This window comes from Numida meleagris, chromosome 8, assembly GCF_002078875.1.
Source record: "Numida meleagris isolate 19003 breed g44 Domestic line chromosome 8, NumMel1.0, whole genome shotgun sequence".
In the NCBI taxonomy this organism is placed as follows: domain Eukaryota; kingdom Metazoa; phylum Chordata; class Aves; order Galliformes; family Numididae; genus Numida; species Numida meleagris.
Genome location: NC_034416.1, coordinates 3,450,478 through 3,474,831, shown reverse-complemented (window position 1 = coordinate 3,474,831; position 24,354 = coordinate 3,450,478). Strand labels below are relative to the sequence as shown.

The 24,354-nt window shown below is 41.7% G+C and overlaps 1 protein-coding gene across 1 annotated transcript in view; it reads right to left on the bottom strand.

Annotated features, from left to right (window-relative positions):
* The window catches only part of STK26 (serine/threonine kinase 26), a 28,644-nt gene extending 8,156 nt beyond the window's left edge, over nt 1–20,488 (bottom strand). The window contains exons 1-4 of the mRNA XM_021406176.1: nt 20,222–20,488; nt 20,013–20,128; nt 4,653–4,883; nt 139–195 (exon numbers count right to left, since the gene is read on the bottom strand). Coding sequence (XP_021261851.1) covers nt 139–195; nt 4,653–4,883; nt 20,013–20,054 — 330 coding nt within the window. The 5' untranslated portion in view covers nt 20,055–20,128; nt 20,222–20,488. The remainder of the gene's footprint in view (nt 1–138; nt 196–4,652; nt 4,884–20,012; nt 20,129–20,221) is intronic.

The window sequence follows — 24,354 nt, the reverse complement described above, 5'->3', positions numbered from 1 at the left end:
ATTAACACTTTTTGAAGCATTACAATGTAGCACTGATGTAACCCACACAGCCTCCAGATTTTACTAGGAGACACGCACCACCACAGAGGTTTCAGTAGAACTTAGTAGAACTTGCAATGCAAATAATCATATACTTACAAGATCCAAAGCTGACCCTCCACCCAAGTATTCCATTATTATCCATAGTTTTGTGCCCTACAGAAGAAACAGGAGATGTTAGACGTCCAAGACTACCACTAAAAAAAAGAACATGTACTTCAATGGATTAGCAGCCAGCTGTTAGGAGAGCACAAACACAGCCCCAACAACCACCAAGTTACTGCTCCTGGGCAAGACTCGAACCCCACAAGAATGCTCGTGTTTCTCAAGTCTTTACATCAGACATTCCAAACCAACCACCAAAAGGTCAATGATAAGAACAACACAGTTCCCCCAAGTTATTCCTTTTATCTAATTATCTTAGATGTCACACAGGTTTGTTTTTTTGCGTGTGTTTCGTTTTTAATTTTAAGCAATACTGCAAAGTCCATGTGTTCCTTTCTGTTCTTCATTCTGTGCTACTTGAACCTTAGCTCCTGTGAGCTACTGGGCTTTCTTTATTGAGATCTCAGCTACAGTACTAGAATTCAAGCTCTCCCAACAAGGGTTTTCTAGATGCTGCTTTTGTCCTTCATGAGCAACTGCAAGAAGTGGCTGATTCACATAAGCAGAAATGGAAAGATTTGGTACAAGATATATAGATTATGTTTCAAAACCGGGAACTTCTGCTACTTGCTCACCAAAATCCCCTCACATTTCAGAAACAGAAACCCAGAACAGTAACCCATAGGTTAACACTTAAGAAATTACTGGAGTAAAAACACTTATTTCAAAAACACAGCTATTAGAAATACTAATATAGAGCAGGTACCATGCACACTTTTAAAGTAGTGAATATTTACAGCACTAATTCCTTATAGCAAAGCACAAGCTTATAGCAGAAGTCCTTTTTAAAGCCTCTTGCATTCTACATTGTATTCTGACCTACCCTATTTCCTGACTAGTGATAGGAATCTAAAGGAAACAACAAGCAAATAAAGGTGCAGTTTCTGGAAGTACCACATCCAATTATGCTAACAAGGCATACTCTGTTGGATTTACACTAGATTTAAGAAACACGCCATTTATGAGAGACTATTCCAATATTATGAGATCAGCAGGGAACGGCTGGCTAATTTTAGCAGTTTTTATAAAGCTCAACTTTGTCAGTTGAGAAGACCTGCAAGGAGCTCCAGTTTAAGGCAAACACTGTGGTTACCAGACATGTTTGGAGCATTTGACCATTACTTGAAAACAGCATAAGGTGGAAATGAATAAGCACTGTGTTTCTGAAATAACGTCTCAAAGAAACTGCTGCTATCCAGCATAATCGGGCGTGGATATTTTCTAGCCAAGCATGTACAACCTTTTTCCTAGCTATTTTAGGTCAACCATGTATAAATAGACAATGTAGAACAAACAATATCTTCAGATGGCCTCAAAGCTTTGCTGCACTAAGTGCTGTACAGCTTTGCTGGAACACACTGGATGTTACTATAGGAATTTTCCATACTAAAATCTGAAAAGCTGAGAATAACTTCAGGCTTGTTTTAATTGCAAAATAGGGGGGAAAAAAGCCCAGGTGGCTACAGTAGTTACAAGTTACAAGATAGACACTTAATTCCCTAGCCCAAAAGCTACATGGCACAAATAAGGAAAACAGTCAGTGTGTTCTAGCCATCCAGAGATGATGGCTCTCTGGGGATCAGACAGAAAATACAGCACATGTATTTTATCGAGCTTCACAGACCTGTGTAACTAGAATACACCAGAACTGGAGGAACTCTCAGTAACTTTAATCTTTCTCTCAGATAAGCTAATAAGGCAGCAATACTGATATTTTGACACCACAGAGTTGAAGATGCCACTTCAGCACCCTAGCATACCTTACATTGCTATGCACTATCGTTTTGAAGGGCACTTTCCACAATCTATGTTTTATTTATTGAGGTATGATGTTAACTGCAATCAAAGTGCAATCCTGGACAACAAGTCCAATTTAGATGCCCACCTACCACAGACAGGAATGTCTACAAACATCTAGATTAGGATTTCAGTTATCTTGCATCTACAAAACCTGTAAAAATCTGTAACCTTGCACAGTTGCACACATAATAGTGAAAGACAAAAAAGGTGAAAGACTTTACTAGCCAACACAGATGTACTCACAATGGTACATTCTTTGACTACACGTTTGTATATTGCTTACCAATGCTTAGATCTTGCCAGACACTCAAATTTCAGGGAGAAAATTTGAATCTCAAAGCTTTGCTATTCTTACTTTCAATGGTAAAGTCCCATTTGAGCTCCAAAATTCAAGATACAAAAGTATCCCATGTCTTTGTAATTTGGGAATTTTGCAACTTTTTGTGTCACAACAATGGAAAACTGGCATCAGTTTTATCTCAACAGTAAGCAAGTAGACCTTGTCCTGCATCAACAATGTTTTCAAAATATCTGCTAACAAATAACACTACGTTGTTAGGTAGAAGTATTTAGGGGCTGTCCATACTTTTAAAACCACATTTACAAGTCAGACATGCAAGCTGTAGCTAAAGAGCAGCTAGGCTGTAGAATGTAAGAGTATCTTACATGGCATCAGTTGAGCTGACCAGGTTACAAATTAGTAAGTCAAGTAATTGAGATAAAGACACTCTTTCCTCCTCCTGCTCAGTTTCTGCTTAGCAGAGGAGCACTGGGAAGATCCTGCACGTTGCTGTTAAGTCCCAGGGCCCCTGGGACTGGGTTACTCCATTCCTGTTAGTCACAATGCTGGCTCTGCATCCTGACATGCAAGAAACTAAGCACACTGTAAAGCTGCAGAGTATTTAAAGCAGACTGTACACAGAGAGAAAAATCTCATCTGAAAAACTTACAGTTAGAAAATCCTCACAGTTAACATCTCTTACTTAATGTTTTCATCACAATATTCAATTATCAAATGTGCTTTCTTACAAAGGAGAAGAGCTGAAGCTGGCTAGGACTTGATGACAGTAACCACCTTGATCTTTATTGAACTTATTCAAAGTTCAATAAAGTTGGCCACTTTTAAATATTGAAATACACCTATGCTCTTTTTGCACTACCTTTGAAAGTATTTCTAGGAGCTACTCTCAATAATCTTTACATATAAAGCCAACAAGCCTAACTGATCATTTTTGATGTGATCTTGGCACCAGTCATATCCATAGATAACTGCTATTACTCTCAGCAGCCTAGGACTCTGCTTTCTATGAAAGAACATGTCTTAATTTTCAGGATCTAGCCTCAGTGTTCTTTAACCTTTAATTATAAAGTCATTTAGTACAAAATTGTATGCACTTCACTGTTTCCAGAAGAAGCCTAGAGAATATGCAGAACAAAGTGCTACACAGCCAAATACTGAGGCTGACAGCCATTCTCAGGATTACAGCTAATAAAAAGTTAAAAGCTATAGCAATTATATTTTTAAAAGTAAAAACTAGACTGATAGTACTCTCAAAATACCCGTTATTACCAAAATTAGAGTCAGCATAAAAGATTCTTTGGACAACTCTAACAAAGCCAATATACTCTTCCCCCCAAGGAATCTCAAGCTGAAAGATCTAGCACTAGCAACCAAAGATAAACCTAGCTTAAGATACTAATTAGGCAGGGAAGAGCAAGTGATATAATTAACTGCCATGCTAGTCTGGGATGAAAAACATTCCTTTTTTTTTTTTTTCTAAGGGAAGTTTCTTAAGGGAAAGGGAAAGTAACCAGAATTCCACAAACATCTCTTCCAACTTCACCCACAGCAGTTTTCCCTAGAACATCAGAGGTATGAAAAGTAAGCAGGAGACCAGCATTAATCTTCCAGAACGTATCAAAAATGGAAAGAACCCAAACAGCAGTAAGGAAAGTAATGCAGAATTAACACACTCTTGCATTTGCCAGGAATTTTTCAAGAGCAGAAAACCCTAACCAAGAGCTGGAAGTTATATACAGCTATTCTGTCAGTGCTAAACATATATATACGTTTAATTTTTATTTCTGTAGGGTTGTGTGTTGTTGTGTGTACTGATTTGACGTTTACTTCTTTGTTAAGCTTGTTTCTTAAATTATGCCTTAGATAACACTTCAGAGTTACATAACCACTTTGTACTGTTGTCAGTTCTACTTTGTTTCAGGCCTACTACACTGCATAATTACAAACATCTCCATACGGCGCACGGTTTCCTTTTATATCAAAGAGAGGTTTTTCTTGTTAGTCTAGCTAGGAAAGCATATTTTTCCTTCTCCAGAAAGGCACAGAATTGCACTACAAGTCGTAGGGAAAGAAAAAAAAAAGAGAGAACCTCTTTCTCCATGTCATTTTAGAAAAGCAATAGGAATCTTCTGTCAACTCCATTCTTTCTGTAGCCATTTTGTAAAAATTCAAGCCTTAAGGAGCATGCAGCAAAAGAAGCAGAACAAACTGAACATCGTTCAAAGAAAAAAAAAACAAAAAAAGGTCAAGTTAGTCTGATAACATTTCCTCAGTTTTAGAATTTTTCCTCTGCATCATTCAAAACTGACATGTTGCTAGTAAATACCTGTGCAGTACTATACATTACCTTTAAATATGATCCATAGTATTTTGTTACATAAGGACTATCACACTGACTTAAAACAGTTATCTCTTGCTGTATATCTTCTATTTCATCTTCCGCTTCCTCGAGGTCTATGATTTTTATAGCAACCACTTGCTGTGTCCGATTATCAATTCCTTTAAAGACTTCACCAAAGGAGCCTTTCCCAATGCGTTCCAGTTTTGTGAATAGTTCTTCTGGGTCTGCTCTATGATTCTAGAGAAAAAGTTAAAAAAAAGAAAAAAAGACATGAGCTATCTTAATTTACTTCCAAGTTATTAGCCCTCATTACTTCCCAAGAAGCACATCACCCAGATTTATCACCATTAGAAGGCTCGTATCAGATAAATTTATTTCCATACACTAACTTCTAATTCAGCTATTAGTTACAGAACATATATCATGCAACTGTGTCAAAGGTAAATCAATCTCACCAAGGAGAGCATCAGGTACTAATCTCATTTCCCACATAACAACGCTTGTAAAGGAAAGAACAGAGCTGTTCTTAACATTAATCCTGTCTGTGCGGTAATTCGGCAGTCTGTGGAACGCAACTACTAGCACAGAAGCGCTAACATCATTACCCACGTGAATAAAGCTGGGCTCTCCTACAAGGCCAACAGCCTTGGGCAGTCAAAGCTTGACTTCAAGTAATACAGCACAGAGTTGGCTGCGAGAGGACCGCAGCACCCAGGGCCCACCAGCAGCCTCCTACCCAAGCACACTGAGCTTCTGAGATCTGCTAAGATGGTGCACGCACACGGCAGCAAAAGGGATTGAGAGACATTCGAAGGAGTATGGATGGAGAAACGAAACTGAAGCAATGCTCAGAACTAGCTGGTATCACCCAGGCATGCCTTAGAAGGGGGAGCACAGCATCAGACAGTATAGCACTCCTGAGGACACCTGGTTTACTCTGAAGGTTAACTGCTCTAAGATCAGCACTGACATGATACAAAGATCTTAACGCTTCTCAGCTCCGTGCAAGCAGGGGGGGGGGAAGAGAGAAGAGGAAAAAAAGAAAAAGGAAAGGAAGCAAATTCTCATTTTTCTTTCAAGATAAAGCATATTATGTGGCTGCTTGTGTATACAAAAGCCACAGCAGCAACTTCTGGTGGATAGGGATGACTTGGAACTATAATTTAAGAACACAAAACATAAGAACATACAAAGTTTACAGAAAGGTGTTTTTAAGTGGCAAGGCAGATGCGTTATCAGAACAGTCCACGCTTTGCAGAAGTTAAATACATTACCAATTACCAAAAGATACAGCAGGATTTTGAGAAAGTTGACTTCTCACACTTGCAGCAGCTTTGCTATTATTAATTTGCAGTGAACAAGAAACCTCTGCCCAAAGGCCCTCTGATTCTGATGCTTGATGTCTCTCCTGCATCCCCAAACTTCATGCTTACCAAGCAGACCAACTGAACAGTCATGGCAGAAGCGACAGTTCTGGCAGAAGCAAACACTGTGCATCCACTGCACAGATTACCTTGCACAACAGAATACTCTAGTACCAACATGAAACTCCAGAAAATATCTGTACACCATCATCTTGAAAACGGATGCAAAAATCTTCACTGGGAAAACAAAAATATTGCTCCTCTTTTAATGGAGTGAAGCGGGAATCTCATTTCCTTATCAGCCCCTTATTGTTCCCTTCCTTCTAGCCGGATCAGAATTCATTCCACAATATGGTGAGATGAATCAGGGAGCAGATTTAGCTAAGAGTTACCCATATGATTTGTCAAGTTTATTTTCAGCGGAATCAATTCACTGCTCATCTATATCAAGCTGTCATTTGTGCTATCACAAGAGGAGGGAACGTTAAGTAGCACAGCAGATTTGTGCTGATCTGTGTAATTGAATTTTTAGATTTTGCAAATATACGAGACACTGCCGTTCACGGGTAGTACATTAAAGCAAGAAGAATTAGGAATTTCTTCAGTACTCTGATCCATTAAAAACAAAAAAATACACAAGAATACACCTTCAGAGAAATAACTATGCATAATTTTTTTTTTCTCTCCATGTATTGCTAGATCTACTGAAGGACTTGAAAGATAAACAAAGACACAATGAAAGCAAGTGAACGATGAGAACTATATTGGCCCGAAATCTGGGATAATTGTATGATAATAAATACAAAGGGAAAGAAAGTGACTGTAGGTCTCAGGACTACTACTTAGCCCACTAATGTGTTCCTGAACTACAGTGCCAGCTGCAGTAAGAATAATTAATGAGGAGTTCTTCATTTACATAAACAAAAACCACCACAACATGAAAGGGTAAAGAGAGGATTAGTAAAACTTTTTATTAACCCTAGAACAGTCATCTGCAGAAAAACTAGCTTTATTTTGAGACGTTTTGGAGCCTGTGACTCCCATTCAAGTTACCTGGTACCTATTGCTGGATTGGATACAAAACATGTTAAACACTTCCACACAGATAAAAGAAAAGCAATCTGCTCCCAGACACAGTCACTGATCCAACCTTCATAAGTGTCTGATGAACTCAAAGAGCAGCTCTTAAGGTTTCTCCCCAAGCCAAATCCAAGCAGAAAATTCCTCTGGGCTCCTCAGTAGAAACAAGCACACCATTCCACCCCATCCACCCACTTAACAGTCAACAACACAAGACAGGCCTCAACTTTCACCCCTAAGCTACTTCAGGTGAATCAGAGCTTTTAAGGCTATTTTAACTTCCACCAATTCCTAATGCCATCGTGTGGGAGTGCTGCAGTACAGGGAGAGATCAAGCGCAGCTGGATATCCTGACACACACAACTCTGCGTACACCCATGGGAGGGAATGGAACAAAGGTGCATCAGAGGTGAACAAATGGTGCAGCATTACCAAAGGAAAAAGGCAGATCTTTATTCTGAGCAAATCCTTTCACTGTGAGCAAAGTCAGCTTTACAGCTTCTGTTATTCACCCAAGCTGACAAGCGTCTGTAGGATATGCCAGGATGAAGGCAAGAATTTCTGAACAACCATGGCTAATAGCGAGGTAATTTCTCTTCAAAAGGCTTAAAACCAAAAACACTTATTACTTAAAACACAGGCTCAGAACAAAGCTGCACTGTGAAAGTCTTACCTTTACCTTTCTTAATTACCTTGTCTTTCAGGCTACTGTTCTAAAATATTCCTCTACGTCTCATAAAAACAAAAAACTACCGAACAATACTTTTTAATCAAAGACAAATTAAAAAGATGCATCAATGCCTATTCTCTCCCTCTCAGTACAGAGGAAGATGGAGATGTATTTTATGTAAATAAAAAAATGTGTGTGTACATACACTGCAACATACACCACTGAGATTTTGCAGCAGAACTGTCAGTTAAGCTTCTAATATGCCAAAAAATTAGAAATCTAACACTTCTGACGCTCCTGATCAAAACTGTTTCTCTGTGTTCTTTCACTGAATAGGAAAGAGGTTTAAAAGCTTTGAAAGTTGCCCACATGAGTAACTGGGCGATTATTAGTTTTTTAATTGGTTTCTATGGAGAGTCAGGTCTGTTGAGCAACAGATGGTATCACTATAATAGATAGCGTATGGACTCCATCACCTCTGATAAGGTAACACCTGTAAGTGGACAAATCAGTAAGACCTGGCTCCTCTAATATCCAAGCCTACTCCCACAGGCAGAAGCAGCAACAAATATGACAAGCACAGGCACATACACACACCAGCTTCAATCTAGCCAGCATGAGTAACAGCACTGGTATCAGCATAACAACACAAGCCCTCTGCATAGCTCAGGAAGTCCACCATTTCAACAGCACAGCTACACAACCTACACCAGTGCTTACCAAAATCTCTCCCATCCTTCTTTCCAACTGTGTGCCATTGCTGCCTGGGTTCAAATGCAAGGGTATCTACACAAAGAGTCCCAGAATCACACTGTAATTTGGCTAGGAAGGGACCTGAAGATGTCCCACTGTCCAACCTCCTGCTCAGAGCCCCCAGATAAAAACCTCTACAGCCCAACAACTTCTGCCAGCATACCCACAATAGCTGCCACCAAGCACTCTGCCAATATGGCTTATGTAAGCATTTTCTTTTTAATAAGCATAGCAAGGCAGCAATGTCCTCTAGATTCAGCTACAAGACTGGCTGGCTGACTCACCTTCCCATCTATCTCTGGCCCTTTCATATACCTGCTCTCCAAATTCCGTATTCTTCCTTTGAGACAAAGGTAAAGCACGCTGGATATCTGACTTCCAAGATTATACAGACTTCTAATGATATGCATCAAATTATAATAAGTTATTTAGTAATTAAGCTGTATTATAATACTGAAATACATATGAACAGCAAGTAGAAAAGGATAATCTCTGTATAACACCGTATTCAAGACCTACAATTTACAGAACTGAGTCTTCCTGAACTCAGTACCCTTTAACTAAATTCATTAATGAACCTTCTTACAACTGGATGAAAAACAGAAGTCGTAAAGTATCTTTGACTCAAGCCATTAGCTCAGTTTCTGTCCAGGTAATTCAGAACCAGGATCCTCTAGATGTCCCAGTGCAAATAATTCAGCACAGTCACATGAGATTCCTTCTAAGCAGTCTATCAGTGTGAAAATATAAACACAATTATCTCAAAAGTATTTCTAAAAGCTGAATCAGAAACGCTGTAGCATTCTGTGGATGCTCAAGCATCTCATAGGGTTTATTTGGAACAGAATTTCCCTTGAAATTGTAGCAGTGTTACAGAATAGCTCACCTACACTGGTAGACATAGCTCAAACACAGTTAAAAAGTGTTATATAAAGATAAAATACTTAGCTCAGAAGATTTTATAAAAGAGAAGACTAGAGTGTCTACTGTCACGTTTTCCAAGTATCCCCTTCACTGGCACCCGAACATGTAGTGGTATCTTTGGCAGCCAACAGAATTACCCATTTCATTTCAAACATTTCAGAGTCTGACCTTCCTAAGCCTGGTAGAAGTCAAGGGTGAAATTTAAGGAGAAGAGCCACCTTACAGAAAGCTTCTGGAGAAGACTGTTATGACAAAACATTGAACAAAACCAAAAAAATCTTACTGATTTGCTGTGCAGCCCCACAGTTACATTAGCATTAAAACATCAGATCAAGAACACATGCCAGCATTGTTGCTGAAGCCAGCACGCACTGCACCATTTCTCTTTAAGTCCCAGTAACTGGATTATAGTTGACAATAAAATAATCAAGGCATCATAATTGCTATTTTGCTGTTAACTGTAAAATCTCCAAGATACTCTATTGTCTTAAGAATGCAATACATGAGAGACACTAGAAAGTCAATAAAATGATATTAAAAATTAAGTCACTTCATCTATTCTCAGCAGCTACCTGACTCTAACAAAACACTGTATCTGGGCAGAGCACACTGAAACAATAGGTAACCAATTTATTCACAGATATTATCTGTTCCCAGAGAATAAGTTACCTGTAAGTTTCTATTCTATTTGGATGCAAAAGAAAATTGAAAATATGTGGGAATAAGATTGGTTAAACCAACAGGTTACAGGATTTTGAAGTAATGTCTTACTCAGCAGATATGCCAAAACACCTTCATTGAATTTCCTTCCATACATTATCTTCATGCAGCTTCAGAGATTACTTAAGTTATAAGCCACACACGTTCTATTATACAGCTCTATATATTCACATATTTTATGTATGTATTTCCATATTTTACCTGCATAGGGAACATTTTACTTCTTCAGGAAACAAAGCCATAACAGGTACAGAAAGACTAATTCCTAGAGCTCTTCCTCACCCACGTATTTTCCCTTAAATGCATATTACAATGTAAGTTATTCACACAGTGCCACAGGCTTGTATATGTAGAATATTAAAACAGTTTGAAGTCAATGAAAGCACAGGTGCAAATCCATTATCACTTATGAGGAATCAGAAAAAAAGAACCCGTAGACATTCACAATAAGGGTGGAACCTGCGAACATTTTCTCCTCCATCCTGTATGCACTCTGGCTTCTTGGTGACTTTTGTAGGGAATTCAACTCTGATGTCTCCCTGCAGTCCTTTCCAAGACTGCAACATCAAGATAACAGACACTTCATCATACTTACCAGAACCGTATTGTAAATACTGAAGTAGAAAGTGACTTTAAAATACAGTTGCTTTATTGTCGAAGTCTCAAATCTTCGCACTACCTAACTTTTCTATGCTACAGGGAGCAAGAACTAGACCTGAGCTCTGCTGCCCTTAAAGGGGACCTGACCTCTGTTACACCCTTAATGAAGCACCTCCTTTATCTCAAGGCCAAGACTCACTGCCATGTTTAGTAAGAACCCGAAAACATTAGTGTAAAACAAAAGCAAAACAAACAGAAACCCACAGGGCTGTGTTTTCATCCCGTTGGCTCTAAGGCCAGCTGCTTGACAATTCTTATGACTATCAGTTTTAAATACCAGCTTTCTACTCGCCCATTCTCAGATTTTTAAGGAAAGAATAATCTTCATTCTCCAACTCTCCCTGACCTGTGACAGATGCATGCTGTCAATTGCGTATCATGCTGAAAAAGGAAACGACCCAACCTACTTCCTATATTCTTAGCTATTCTCCCACTTCAGTAGCACAGCACAAAGCAGCTTAGGGAGCAGGGTAAATAAGCAAAAACCAAGAGGAACAGCACATCTACTACAGATGAGCCCTTTGACGCTGGTAATTATAAATCTACCCCAACTGTTTATGTAGAGTATTCTGCATAGAGGAAAAAAAAACACAAAAAGGAAGTCTTCATGCCACTGAACTTTCATGTAACTGGAAATCCTTACAGTTTAAATGGAGTCCCAGTTAACTTCCATTCTACATACAAATACCTTTTAAGCACACAGTATCATTTAGAAACAAAAATCCTCAAACGACTGCATACCGATGCCTGTGCTTCATTTGCTTTCATCTGTGAGGAGCATGGCCTAGCAAGGGGAGGAGGGCCACAAATTATGTGATCAGATCTTGTAATTTGAAATAAAAAGGGTCATTATGACAACGTTCTATAGCTAGGATGTCCAGGTGTGCTTTGATGCAGACAGAAGTCAGAATCCAACAGATTCCTGGATGGCCAAGTGTTCAAATTCCATTCTGTATTTATTATGGAGTTCAACAAGCTGCTCTTTCCAAACAAATATAATCTCCTTTGTTGAACAGAGCAGGACAAATGACTGCTGAATGGATAATTAACCCACCTCAATGAACTGTATGTACATCAAAATCAGAAGACAGAAGACTACTCCAGTTTCTCACTGGAAAAGAATATTTGCACTCTTCCTATTCTATGAACTGCTTTGAAAAACCTCATCTACAGAGAGATTACAAAAGCCACGTCTAATGGGAACACGGAAAAACACCCATTTATGGGCTGCAGCCTATTTTCAGCGTATGCCCTTCCTTTTAGCCAGCAGCCTGCTTATCAGGACACAAACAATTTTTTTTTTCCATTTTTGCCACACCCATTTAAAGGAACAACTACGTCACCGCTCTACCAGCAGTAAATTATATAATTTTGGCATTTGTGCTATTTTTATAATATTTAGAGATCTGGCATCTGCAACTAAATTGCAACTGCTACACAAACTTCAAAGGCCTCCTTGCATCTCTATCACAGAAGCCAGTTCAGCGTTCATTCTGTGCAAGTTAGAACATGATACACAGATTTCCCTCCTGTAAACAAGATTAAACTCATGCTATAATCCAGAGAGAACAAAACAAACAACAAAATCCAGCTTTTTTAACTTGCTGGTTCATAAACTAGAAAGCAGCAACAAAACCTTGAGTTAAACACAGACAAGTAACCTTGTTAAATCTCTGTACTAAAACCATTGATTTTTTTCAGGCTAAACAAAACTAAAACATGACAGAAAATGCATTGGCTGGAAAAGGATAGCTCCAAAACACCGCATGGGGGTAAAGAGCAAGCCAATAACTTTATTTCACACAGACAGCTCTCCAGGAATAATCACTGCCAGCAATAAACCCCAAACAGGAACCCACAGTTAGGGGATATTAAACCATTCCCTCAGTTCTGGAAGGCACCCTCTGGAGAAACACGGCAGTCTTCTAGAATCCTGGATTCCTGTCCCCTCTTCAAGGCCTCCTCTTCAGTACTGGCCCTTGATGATATAAATCACAGTGGATCTGAAGCTACATTGAAGCAATGAAAAACCAGAAATAAAACTCCAGAACAAGCTACAAAAGAAGCAAGAAACCTTCCCTACCAAGAACCAACCTGGCCATTTCAGGGAACTCCTTTTTTCAATTCTGCAGCTCACTCATAGCACGGCAAAGCATCTCATTACATAAAATGCAAAGGGAGGGGGGTAGAGGAGGAAGAGAAACACCTTAAAAAAATATTCAGATTCTTCTTGCCAACTAGGCTGGAATAAAGCTGAGCAGGAATGTAAAAGTGTTCTCGCTGTGAGCGGTTGCCAGATAACGCCTTCCTAGGTGAGAGATCAACGGCAGCGAGCTCTGCCAGCCTGCCCCACCACACCCAGCCTCTGCCCAGCAGGACATTTCTGCCAACGCTGGCACTGAACCTGCACGGATCACCTGGCCCCTCCACATTTCTCTACACGCTTTCAGGTCGATTCACATCAGTGGAAATTCAGCCTTTTTTTGCTCTGCACTTTACGACACTATTAGTCATTCCCCAAGGTGAATGGTTTTTTTTTCAGTATTCTACATTCAGCTCCCAGTGCAGAAGCCTGCACCAAAATCTAGCAAAGCATAGATAGTAAGTAGCCTCTGATAGTCCTCCCTCCCCTCCAAGTCAACATTATTCATATTAGAATAATCTGGACATATACCCAGTTGAAAGAAAAGTCTGCAAAAGGCAGACAAGGTGAGGAAATACAAACACTGAGGGAACAGATGGTTCTTGACTCCTGGTCCATGAAAGCAGAGATGTCACCCTGGGCTTTCAACATTCCCACAGCTCAGGTGTGAAACCTGTAGTTAACAAACCGTTCCCATTCATTGGAGCATACAGAATTAATGCAGACCTGAGATACGTAATTCCACGAGGCTCTTCCAGATACATTGCCTCAACCAAGGCCATTCAAATCCAAATTTTTGGCAAGACAAACCTTGCTTCACCCTTCTAACACCCAGCTACGAAGAGAAGCTTTGAAGAACTGTAATCAAGAAAGATCTAAGCTGAAATTCTTTCCCAAGCTACAGACCTTAACAACACACAGTACATATAGCCTATCTCAGCAAAACCACACACACAAGATGAAAAGAAGAACAAGACCAGCAAGATACTGTTACCTCGTCAGACCCTTTATTAACAACTTCACTGACTGAGTTCTTTCTGTCCTATTTATTTAGATAGAAGTCCCTCTGGCAGAATGGTTTTTATTGAGTATCACCAGATGGGCACCTTTCTCATGAGATTTAAGTTTCTCCTTCAGAACTAAGGATCATGTTCAGTGATCCTCATCTAATCAGCAGGACAGACTTCTTCTAAAAGAACTGCTGAAAGAATGGATTTAAAGAGCAGATGACAGCTCTTTAAATAGAGTTTCAGAACATCAAGAAACCTGGTGAGACAGGTGAGAAGGAATTTGATTGTCAATGATTATTATAAGTTAGAAACAAATAGCAGGACTTGCATCAGTGGCTCCTGATTCGACAGATACTTCACCAAGTCTATTCCTGAAGAGAGCCTGCATATAGCCACTAATTACCAGAAAATGATTTGTTACAGAAGAGTTTCAAAGCTAGCCTTGTACTGTTATCCCCTACGCAATCCCATTCCCCCCCAAAAAAATATCTCTGAACTCTTCAAGTGCCTGTCAGTTATTAAACTCAGTTTGTTTTTCAGCCTTACAAACCATCTCTTAGCACTTTTCACAGCTGCTGACCCACTCTTAAATGTGAAGCTAATCACCAAAGAGCAAACAGCTGACACAATCACTAACAAGGTTTTAAATTCATCCTTTCACTTTTGGGGAAGACTGAAAACCATATTTTCAGGGCACTGAAAACGAGGATAAGGTGCTTGCCCACCTTCACTAAGATATTTTATAGGTCTCACACTAGGAATACTACTGCAGAGGCACATTTAGCCACGTGCCCTTAATGGTGTGCCACAAAGCTATCGCAGATCTCTGAGAGAGCAGTGGGCACTGCAACAAGCTCTGCGGGGCACTGGTCATAGGGCTTCATTTTCGGGAGGGCCTGTGGGGAGCCCACAGTGTGGAGCTGGATGAGCCCAGTGGGTCCCTTCCAGCCCAGGATATTCTAGGACAGAAGGAAGCAGTCCTCCCCTCAAAACAAGCATCTAAATAAGATTTTTGTTCAATTTTTTTAGAAAACAAAAGGCATCACTGAGCTACTACTTGGTATATTTTCTCCTTTCCCTCAAAAGGAGAGAGGAAAAGACAGCAAAAAATGTTCATCAGGACTAGGAAAAGCATGACGATAAGACACTGGAGTTCAAAAAACAGCCAGTGTGAATCTGTTCAATGTTGAATATAATAAAATAACCTCAACAGAATAAAGTAACAATTATGTGTATTTTTAAAGCTAAACATCTGGTTTTAGATGATACTTTTTAAAAAACCTTTTGAGGGAAATTATTCTCTGCTCAAAAGTGATAGTATCAGATGGTGCAGAAGAGCAAAGCAATTAAGGTGAGAAGAGTCAAGTTTTGGCTTATGTATTCCCTGCAGCTTCAGCAGATTTGCTGAATTCCAGGTCAGTGCACTTAACAAGTGTATAAAACTGTAAAATCTGCACAAAAAAAAATTACTAGTAATAGACTTCTGTAGATTTTTTCTTCTCAGACTGATAAAGGTGTCAGCTGAATTCCACTTGGTTATACCTATATAGCTTCCATGTAGCAAACACCTTCCAAAGCTTGCTCTATCTTCCCCGATGATACCAAGCCAACACAAATATGTCTGAGCTCTGCTTTTCTTTGACATCAGAATAACTTATCACAGTGCATGAGATGGAAGAACCGAGCTCAGCTAATGAAGCCTGAGCTGAGTTAGCAGACTGCTATTAGGTATGATACAGCTTGTACATCAAGCACAACAAGGCAAACAACTGCAGTGTTAAATTCCACAAATGTTTTAATGTGAATCTACTTGAAGCAGCAAACAGCAATGCCCTCCCTATGTTTTAAAATGCTGTCTTCCTGCAGCCTGACCGTACTGTGGCTCAAAGCACAAATACCTTAGTCCAGTTTCAGTCCCTTGATTCAACTGCCAGAACCCTAGAGTCTATCCTAGCTCAATCACAAGGAATCCCTCTTTTGTAGGCACTGTGGAAGTCTCAGGGTGTCCTGCAAGTGCTCGACTTCCCAGTTTCCTCTAGTTAAGTCATGTTTCTAAATAATGGAAATGTAAAGCCTTTACAAACTCACTGCAGAACTATCTGGGTGCAACTCAGTTCTGAGGACAGTAGCACATCAACAGATCCTTGAACAGACCTTTCCTCAAAGGTTCAAGTTCCTCTAATGCACACCCTCTAAACATTTAGGTATCTGACAGTAACAAACTGTCTGCTCTTAACTAAGAGACACTCCTGTAACTGCAATGAATAAGGCTTACTAGAAACCCGACACACCTCCAGACTATCTTTAGGCACCACACAAAGAGCCCGTTTCTACAGAGGCACCGATTTATTTATTTTTTAGATCTCAGTCCATCACTTCCAAATCTAAAAGCGATCTCTCTTTTCATCTCTCTATACCCCTCTAGTAACTAGATGTTAACTGATCTCCCTCAGAGCATCCTGCAGGGAAAGGCTCTCCAGCTGCCAGGCTCAGGCTGTGCACAGAGCAGCGCCTTACAGCTGGCCTGTTCACTGGCAGCACAGAGAGCAAAGCTCACCTTTACATGCAAGTTTGTATTTAATCAAGCAGTCCTTCAATTGAGAATCAGAGTACACTGGCTGACAGGTCACGTGCTTTTGGCTGTTCTGCTTTTATAGGAAGTTACGCTTTTTATTGCAGGATAGTTTGGATGCCAGTAAAAGCAGATCAGGTCTAACTAACCTTTGTGGTTGCACTCAAGACTACTGCCACACAGCATCAGGATATACCAATAAAGCCATAAGAAAAACAAAAAGTTTTTAAAAAAATATTTAGATGAGTAGAATAGCAGAGGAACAGAAATACAAAGCCACAAATCGGGTTCCAGAAACACATACACTGACAAGAAACACAAATGAGAACGGAATCAACATAAACATGAGTCAGTTAATATTTCAGACTTGGATTTTGCACAACAAATTAGAATAGGAAAAGTTTACATGCTGAAAAATGTACCAGTTTATTTAAAGAATTTATTACTCATGTGAAGTCCCATTGCTGAAATCTACAGACCAGTTTGGACATTCAGGATGCTGATAGCAAAGTTTCCCCACTGTCCACCTTAGAAAAGCTGTCTCTCATTTGCACGTTACTCCAGAATTCGTTAGTACAAGATGCTGTCAATAACATAAGCTCATGAGAAGACACATCAATCTGAACTGACTGACATACTTCACATTTTCTGATAATGTGAAATAAACACAACCCTCTGAACTATGCGCCCTGCCAGCTGGACAGGAGAAAAGCAGCAGTGTAGGGCTGGGACTGAAGGATCCAACACCTTCACTCCAGCCCTGGTAGTGTCCCTGTTTTCACTACAGTCTCTGGGTTGGTTAAAACACGCAGGTAGGCTCTAATGCCGCTCTTGCAAGTCAGATCCAGAAACGCTCTGTGCGAGTTCAACTGGATTCCTTCAAGATACTGTCAGTCAACAAGCTTCTCACTGAGATCTCAGAGCATTCCAGACTAAAAATTACTTTGAATATTTTTAACCCATTAGAAAAAGGAATAAAGTTACAACATTACTGAATAAGAGCTCCAACCTGACTCATTTTATACATTCATTGAGTACTTTGACCATACTAAATGGACTTAGAAGTTTGACAGCTGATATGTTCACGTCATACAACTGGTGCAAACTGAGCCTTTCCAAGTAAGTGATGGGGGCAAGAAAAATGTCTTTAGGAAATCACTTGAACAGGCATGAATTGTTTGATATTACATCTGGTTTTGTCAGGTCAAACAGAATGCAACCACTAAATAAACACATAATACTGTAACTATTCATAAGGGCAGCAGATAATACTACCTCTGGGTCTTCCACTGTTGTCATACTACTCAAAGGCAGAGTCCAAGTTGACCAAAACAACTCTATGGGATCTTCAGTATATATATTTTTTTAATGTTTGGAGTGTGTGTGTGTGTGCGCGCACGTGTGCGTCTGTATTTTTAGGGATCTTAAAACAGCCAGAATAGCTTTTGTAATGCTTCAGTGATAAACTGGCAAAGTCTTTTTGAAGTCTGGTATTTTTTGCTTGTTTGGGATGGAAATCGTAGGATTACAGTAAAATTGAAGGATTCATACCTGTAACACATTCTCTGGCAAATTCTGTTTTCAAATATTATATTCAGCAAAAACACTTCCCTCAACACAGACTACAAACAAGGAGCTTGACATTAGATGCACTTTTGCACAGTGGTAGTTTTAATATAACTATTAGATCTTCCTCCTTCACAGGCAAATCTGTTTATTCCTTCTTCAGTCTCCATGCATTTGTTTTACCACTGAGCAGAAGTAGAGATGCTTTTGTAATCATTTGGAAGATCCTGAATGAATAGTTCAAGTAGGTATTAAAAGGAGAAAAAAAGTAAACTTTGTACTTCAGACTACCACTCTCTGCCAGATGATTTTTTGTTTGCTTTCTTAAACTATATAACAGCCCCTCCTAAGAAACAGTAAGGAGAGTAATTTTGCACCAAATCCAATTCCTCTGTATTCTAAGATTGTCAGGACTTATATAATAGTGTTCATCAAAAGGAGCTATTTCTTAATTCTATACAGCTGCACATATCTAACCGTTAAAAAAAAAAGAGAAAAAAGGTTTTAAACATGTCTATATGTTAAGAGATTTGCATTAAGCTAACAACACCAGAGGAACTATTACATAAATGTTATTGGTTTAACAACAGAAAACAGGACCTCAATTTCAAGGTCCTTTTGTGGTGACAAGGCAGCCATGGGAAATAGAACAGCAATAGATCAAGTGGATATGACAACAAGGAGTTGATAAATTTGGATTTTGAAATAGAAGTCTTCCAAATGTGAAAACACCAACACAAGATAGAGGATAGAAAGTGTGATTTATGTCATCTATATCAACAGAAAACCAGTGGATAACCAAAATTTAACTGATTTCAGAAGGCCTTCAAGTTACTAGAAATGAAAAAGGTAAACCAAACCTCAACATTGCAACCAATGCAAATTAGCATAGTAGTAGTCTTCATGCACCACTTCTACACTCTCTAAAAGATGTGGAAGGTGCCCGAGCAGGAGAAATTTTAACTTTCTGTCCTGAAACCTCCTGAACTCAACTGTGTATCTCACACAGATGCATCATAAAGGCTTCTCTGTTACTGGAACTGAAAAAAAAGAAAACCAATCAAAAAAAACACCCCAGCTATCGGGCAGGTATGGCTATCCCAAAAGCTGACAGAAAGCTGGAAATGCTGATGGGGCTGCCAGCCTCTGACTGGCAGAAATGAGCACTGAAATGAGCTCAGCTTTTTTTTTATTTGATAAAGATCTCTGCCCAAATTCATATGAGGCTGTCCAGCAGAATAAGAATGAAGAGTCAGAGGTATTCCAGCCTTCCTCTGAGAAATCAGTTACACAGTGCTCATTTGTTTGTTTAAACAAGTTCCACAAACACATGAAGGACACCGGGTCTCACTCCCAGCCAAGGAGAGGTAACATTTTCTGACAGATGATGGCTCCCAACGGCATGCAGCACGAACACCGGCCCTCTGCTCGCACCCTCCGCTGAGCACCAGGCCCTCGCTACAGGCAGAGCACCAGAGCCCTGCGCTACAGGCCCAGCGCCGGCGGTGGGAAGCCCTGCAGGGCCGATATGTCACTTCCAACACAGACCGCGATTGACTTCGCTTTGCCTTCCATCAATTTCAGCTCTTCCACGCTCCGGGATGCGGCCCACCCCGAACAAAGCGGGAAGGGCGCGCAGCCCCGGGCCGGCCGCAGGTACGCGGCACCGCGGCTCTTCCCCAGGCCTGCCCTTACCTCAACGCAACCCCTCCCGCAACGCAAGGGCTCCGGGCCGCTCTCCCCCCAGGCCGAGCGAGGCCTCCCCGCGACGAGGCCGCCCCACTCCGCCCGCCCGCGCTCCCCCGGACCCAGCGCCTCAACGGCGGCCTCCGCCCGGCGCCGCTTCCGGAGCCGGGGCCGAGCCCTCCGCCTCCATTTTGGGGCCGGCGCGGCTCGGAGCTCACCTGCATGCCGGGCACTTGCACCGCCACGGGCGAGTGGGCCATGGCGGGCTGCGGCGGCCGGGCGCCGCCCGCTGCTCCCTCCTCTCGGCCTCCCTGCTGCTGGGCGGCGGCGGGGCCTGGAAGGACAAAGCGGCGGGGAGCGGCTTCAGCGCGGGCCGCGCTCGCTCCCTCCTTCCCTCCCCGCGCGGCCCCGCCCGCCGCCGACTCACCTCGCTGGGGCCGCGGGGCCGGGGCCGAGCTGCGCGACGCGGGCGGGAAGGGGTCCCCTAGCGCCGCTCTGCCATGCCCGCCGGGCTCCCCGCGGCGGCCCTGCCCATGCCCCCCTTCCCGCTCCTGAAGCGGGGACGGCGGCTGCTCGGTGCCCCCCGGGTGGCGGCTCTCTGGGCTGGGCTCAGAGCGCCATGTCGGGCCCCGGACAGGAGGAGGAGGAGGAGGCGGCTGCTGTGCGGCTGCTTCTTCCGTCTCAGCTCCGGCCTTGTGGGGCGGAGCTGCCGCCGCACGGGCCTCGGCGTCAGCTGCCCCCGCCTCCGGGCCGGGCAGGGAGGGGCGGTCGGGTCGCTACGGGGCCCTGAGCGCGGTGACACACGGGCGGGAGGGCGCGCTCTGCTCTGGGGCCCTGAGGCGCTGTCACTGCGCTCTGTGCCCCTCAGGCGCGTTGTGGCCGGGCCGCGTCCCCTGCACGCCCTGTCCTACCGAGCACAGTACCCACAAGCACAGCTACAGCGGCCGTACCCCGGTCTCTGGTGTTCCCTGTGTGAATAATTCGGTGGACGTTTTATGGTTTTGGTTTTTTTTTTTTTTTTTTTGCTTTTGTGACACACAGAGGTGGCATTGCCTGGCCTCGAGGCCACTCCTGGCAGCCAGGCTAAAAGCACTGTCTGTTAATTTGGCACGCTGTGGAGATGCGGAGTGCAGTTTGAGGTGGTTTTTGTGTCGTCTGAGGGTTTTCCCTCTGCCAGTCCGGCCCCAGCTGCTACAGGACCATCCCAATGTCCACTTCTGACTCTCCCCACCCTCTCCTTCCGCTGTGGGGTCAGCTGTCCCCACATTCTGCCAGAGCCTGGGGAGGAGAAAATTACATTGTTTTAGGGCGACATTTTTCTCATTCATATGTGAGTCACTTCTCCATGTTGCATGATTCACGTTCCTATACATTGAAGTTTTGCCGGTTACTCAAGTGAAGCTAAAAATGACATTTTTTATGGCACTGGTCTTCCCCTCACCCTTCTGAGCAAGAGTACAGAAATCACGTGGGGTGGTCACAATCTTATTCAGCTACAAATATCCTTGAGGTCTTCCCTCAAATTTACAAATCCATGAGCCTGAAAGCCAAGCAAATGAAAGTTAAGTGGACATGTCAGACTGTTGTCTGTACCCCGTTCAGAGGGTGGTTCCCTTTGGAAAGGATGTGATCAAAGGAGGTCTCTCTCCATTACAACTTGCAGAAATGCTGCACCATGGCAAGGAGCACAAAACACCTCTGTTTAAGGTAAGGTTATGCTAGTGCCAAGAATTTCAATGTTAGGCAGTCTTTCCAACCTTAACTCCCTGTGGTTTAAACCAGAAAACAACTCACAGTGATGTTAGCTAAGGACAGACTTGTGGCTCATGCTGGAATTACTTTATTTTCTGACTTGCCACTTTGTTCAGCACTTACCGTTATTAAAATATTTCAATTCCTCTGCACTCGTTAAAAATACGTAGCCGTAAAAGGCTCCTAAATGAAGTTATACATCTAGGTTAACTAGGAGCCCACAAAGAGATCAGTTTAATGGGTGGAATATTTTATTTTCCAAAAGTTTGTGCTGTGTACTTAAATTTTAAAATATTTTGATTAATAACTGTTTGGGACAGAAGGAGGATTTCTACTGATGAAAAGCTTTCTTAATTGTGTACAGCGGCTCAGTAAATAAATGAATAAATATCCACTCTTAACAATTTCGAATCCTGCCTGATTCATTCTACTTAAAGACACCTAAGTCACTTCTCATCTTACTTCTTAGTGATCTTTAGAACATGACTCCTGAAAAAACCCTGACAAAGGAAATGGAGCAGTTTTGTTCCAACTGCTAATACACCACCATTCTGGTTCCCTCTGTTCCTCTTCTGGCTCTGAAGCTCTGCTTTTCTTTTTCAATCTGTTAGTTACCTTGATTTTCATCCCTAAAATCCTGCTAACCAGTTATCTCAGCCTTGCCTGAATTTTATCTTCTCCATCTTGAAGTTACCTCTTTACTTTAAATCAGAGAGAGCACTAATTGCCAATTCATGCTTCCTGTTTTAGGGCTGTATACTGAGACTTTCAGCCTTTTATGCATTTCTGACTTGCATAAAACCAGATACAACATGAAAGGGTCTGTATCGAATGTATTTAATAGAGTAAGAATAGGACAATTTGGATGCATGGTACAATGTGTTTATGCCACACACACCCAGAAAACCCTGGGATGATACAGGGAGTGTAGCCAGGGAAGAAAGTCTGCCAGGGAACCTTGAGAAATCAGCCAGGCACGTAAGGACTGAATCACCAAGCCAGGCGGATAAGCGAGGTAGGCTGGCACCATAACATCTAAGAAAAGGGTTGTAATACTGTGTGCCACTCTGTAATTAGCAAGATCTAATTTGTTCATTAAGAAAGACAGATGGTCAGTTGCTGATACTGCTGTATGAAAGGCCTTCCCTGCCCTGTCACAGCCCGCCCTGTAAATGCCTGTTGCTGCTATTTTCCAAGACTTAAACTGTGTCTATAATTCATGTAGGACAACTCTTAGACCCTCACAATAGCAATGCAACCCAAATCAGACCTTCTATTGTATCGTGCATTCACCTGCTGTGTTGGTGTTGCTGGTGTGAACGCACAGTTATTTTTTCACCAGAAGACTGCAGGGAGCTGGTAAAAACACAAGGTTCTTTGGGACTACCTGTACCATGTTAGCTAGTTTAGACCAACCGTAAAACATGACAGAGATTTCTCTCACACTTCCAAACTTAAATGAATAAAATGTCATTACACTGGTGAGCAGAAAAATATCGCGTTTTTTAGCTGTGGGCTCCTTTCTCTCAATAAAAGAAGCATAGCTAAAGGGTCATCCCATAAAAGTGGAAAACTGCATCCCAAACTGGTAAAATACAATGCCTTTCATGTCTTTACATTCGGAACCCTCCACTGAAAATGTTTTGGAGGTTAAAAGTTGAGTGAGACCAGAAAAAAAAAAAAAAAAAAAAAAAAAAAAAAAGCTGTATATTTATTTTATTAATGAGAACACCAGAGATGTAAAGCAAAGAATGAAAATGTTTTCAGAAGGATATAATTTCTCCATTCCTCGACATAAATCCGTCTCTGATTCATGGGCACTAGGAGTCACTTTGTCTTGGAGGCAAGTTATTCAGCAGCTGCAGAATTTCCAGTGCTGCTGCTGGAAACTGCTGGTACACCTTAGTATGGAAGACGGACGTAGATGTCATCAATCCCAATTTTGATATTCCTACAACCAGTTAATCTTTTAAAATTGTAAAACCTTGTCACTGGACAAGAAACATCCACTTCTCCCTATGAATTCCCTATCCACACCCTGCATCCAAGCTCCTTGCCTCCCCTCATTCTCCAGCTCCTGCAGCATCCGCCCTTCTCTGTTTCCTCTGTGATCTGGTGTAATTATTTCCAGCCTCCCGCTGCCTACGTGCACATAGGTGAGTGCCAGGACATAAAGTAGAGGTTCCCCTTGTTCCTGGCACAGTGACGGCAGCCCGATGCCACCAGGAGAACTGCCTGTTAAAAGCCTTCTCCAGCTCTGGGTTTCCCTGGGCAGCAGGTGCTTGGAGCTCAGATGGATTATTTAGAGAATTCAGTTGCCCACATCTGCCAGCGTCAGCTAAGTGTTTAAATATTCCAGTTCTCACGTGATGTGGCCGAACTGTGCACTTCATCCTGGAGACAACAATGGCACATCCTTGACACAATGATGATTGCTTTACCACATTCCACGTCCTCCCTCAAAAGCAAGGGGGCACATTTCATCTTCTCCTTAGTGGGGCAAAATGATACATCTTCCTGCAGTCTTCTTCTTAGAAATAGCTGAACTATTTTTTAATTGTCACTTCCTGCAGTTTTAAGGAAAATAATCAGGCTGAGATAAACACCTAGAGTGGAAAAGGTGGGTGAGGGATGCTGGTTCACCATATCCTTCCATGCAAAGACTAACAATCATTAAATCAAACAAGCAGGTGCCAAATTCAAAACAAACACAAGTAGGTACTTCTTCATAGAGGGTATAGTTACATTGGGGAACTCTTTGCTACAGGCCAGAAGTGACTGGACAATGTAATGGAAGAAGAAAAAAAC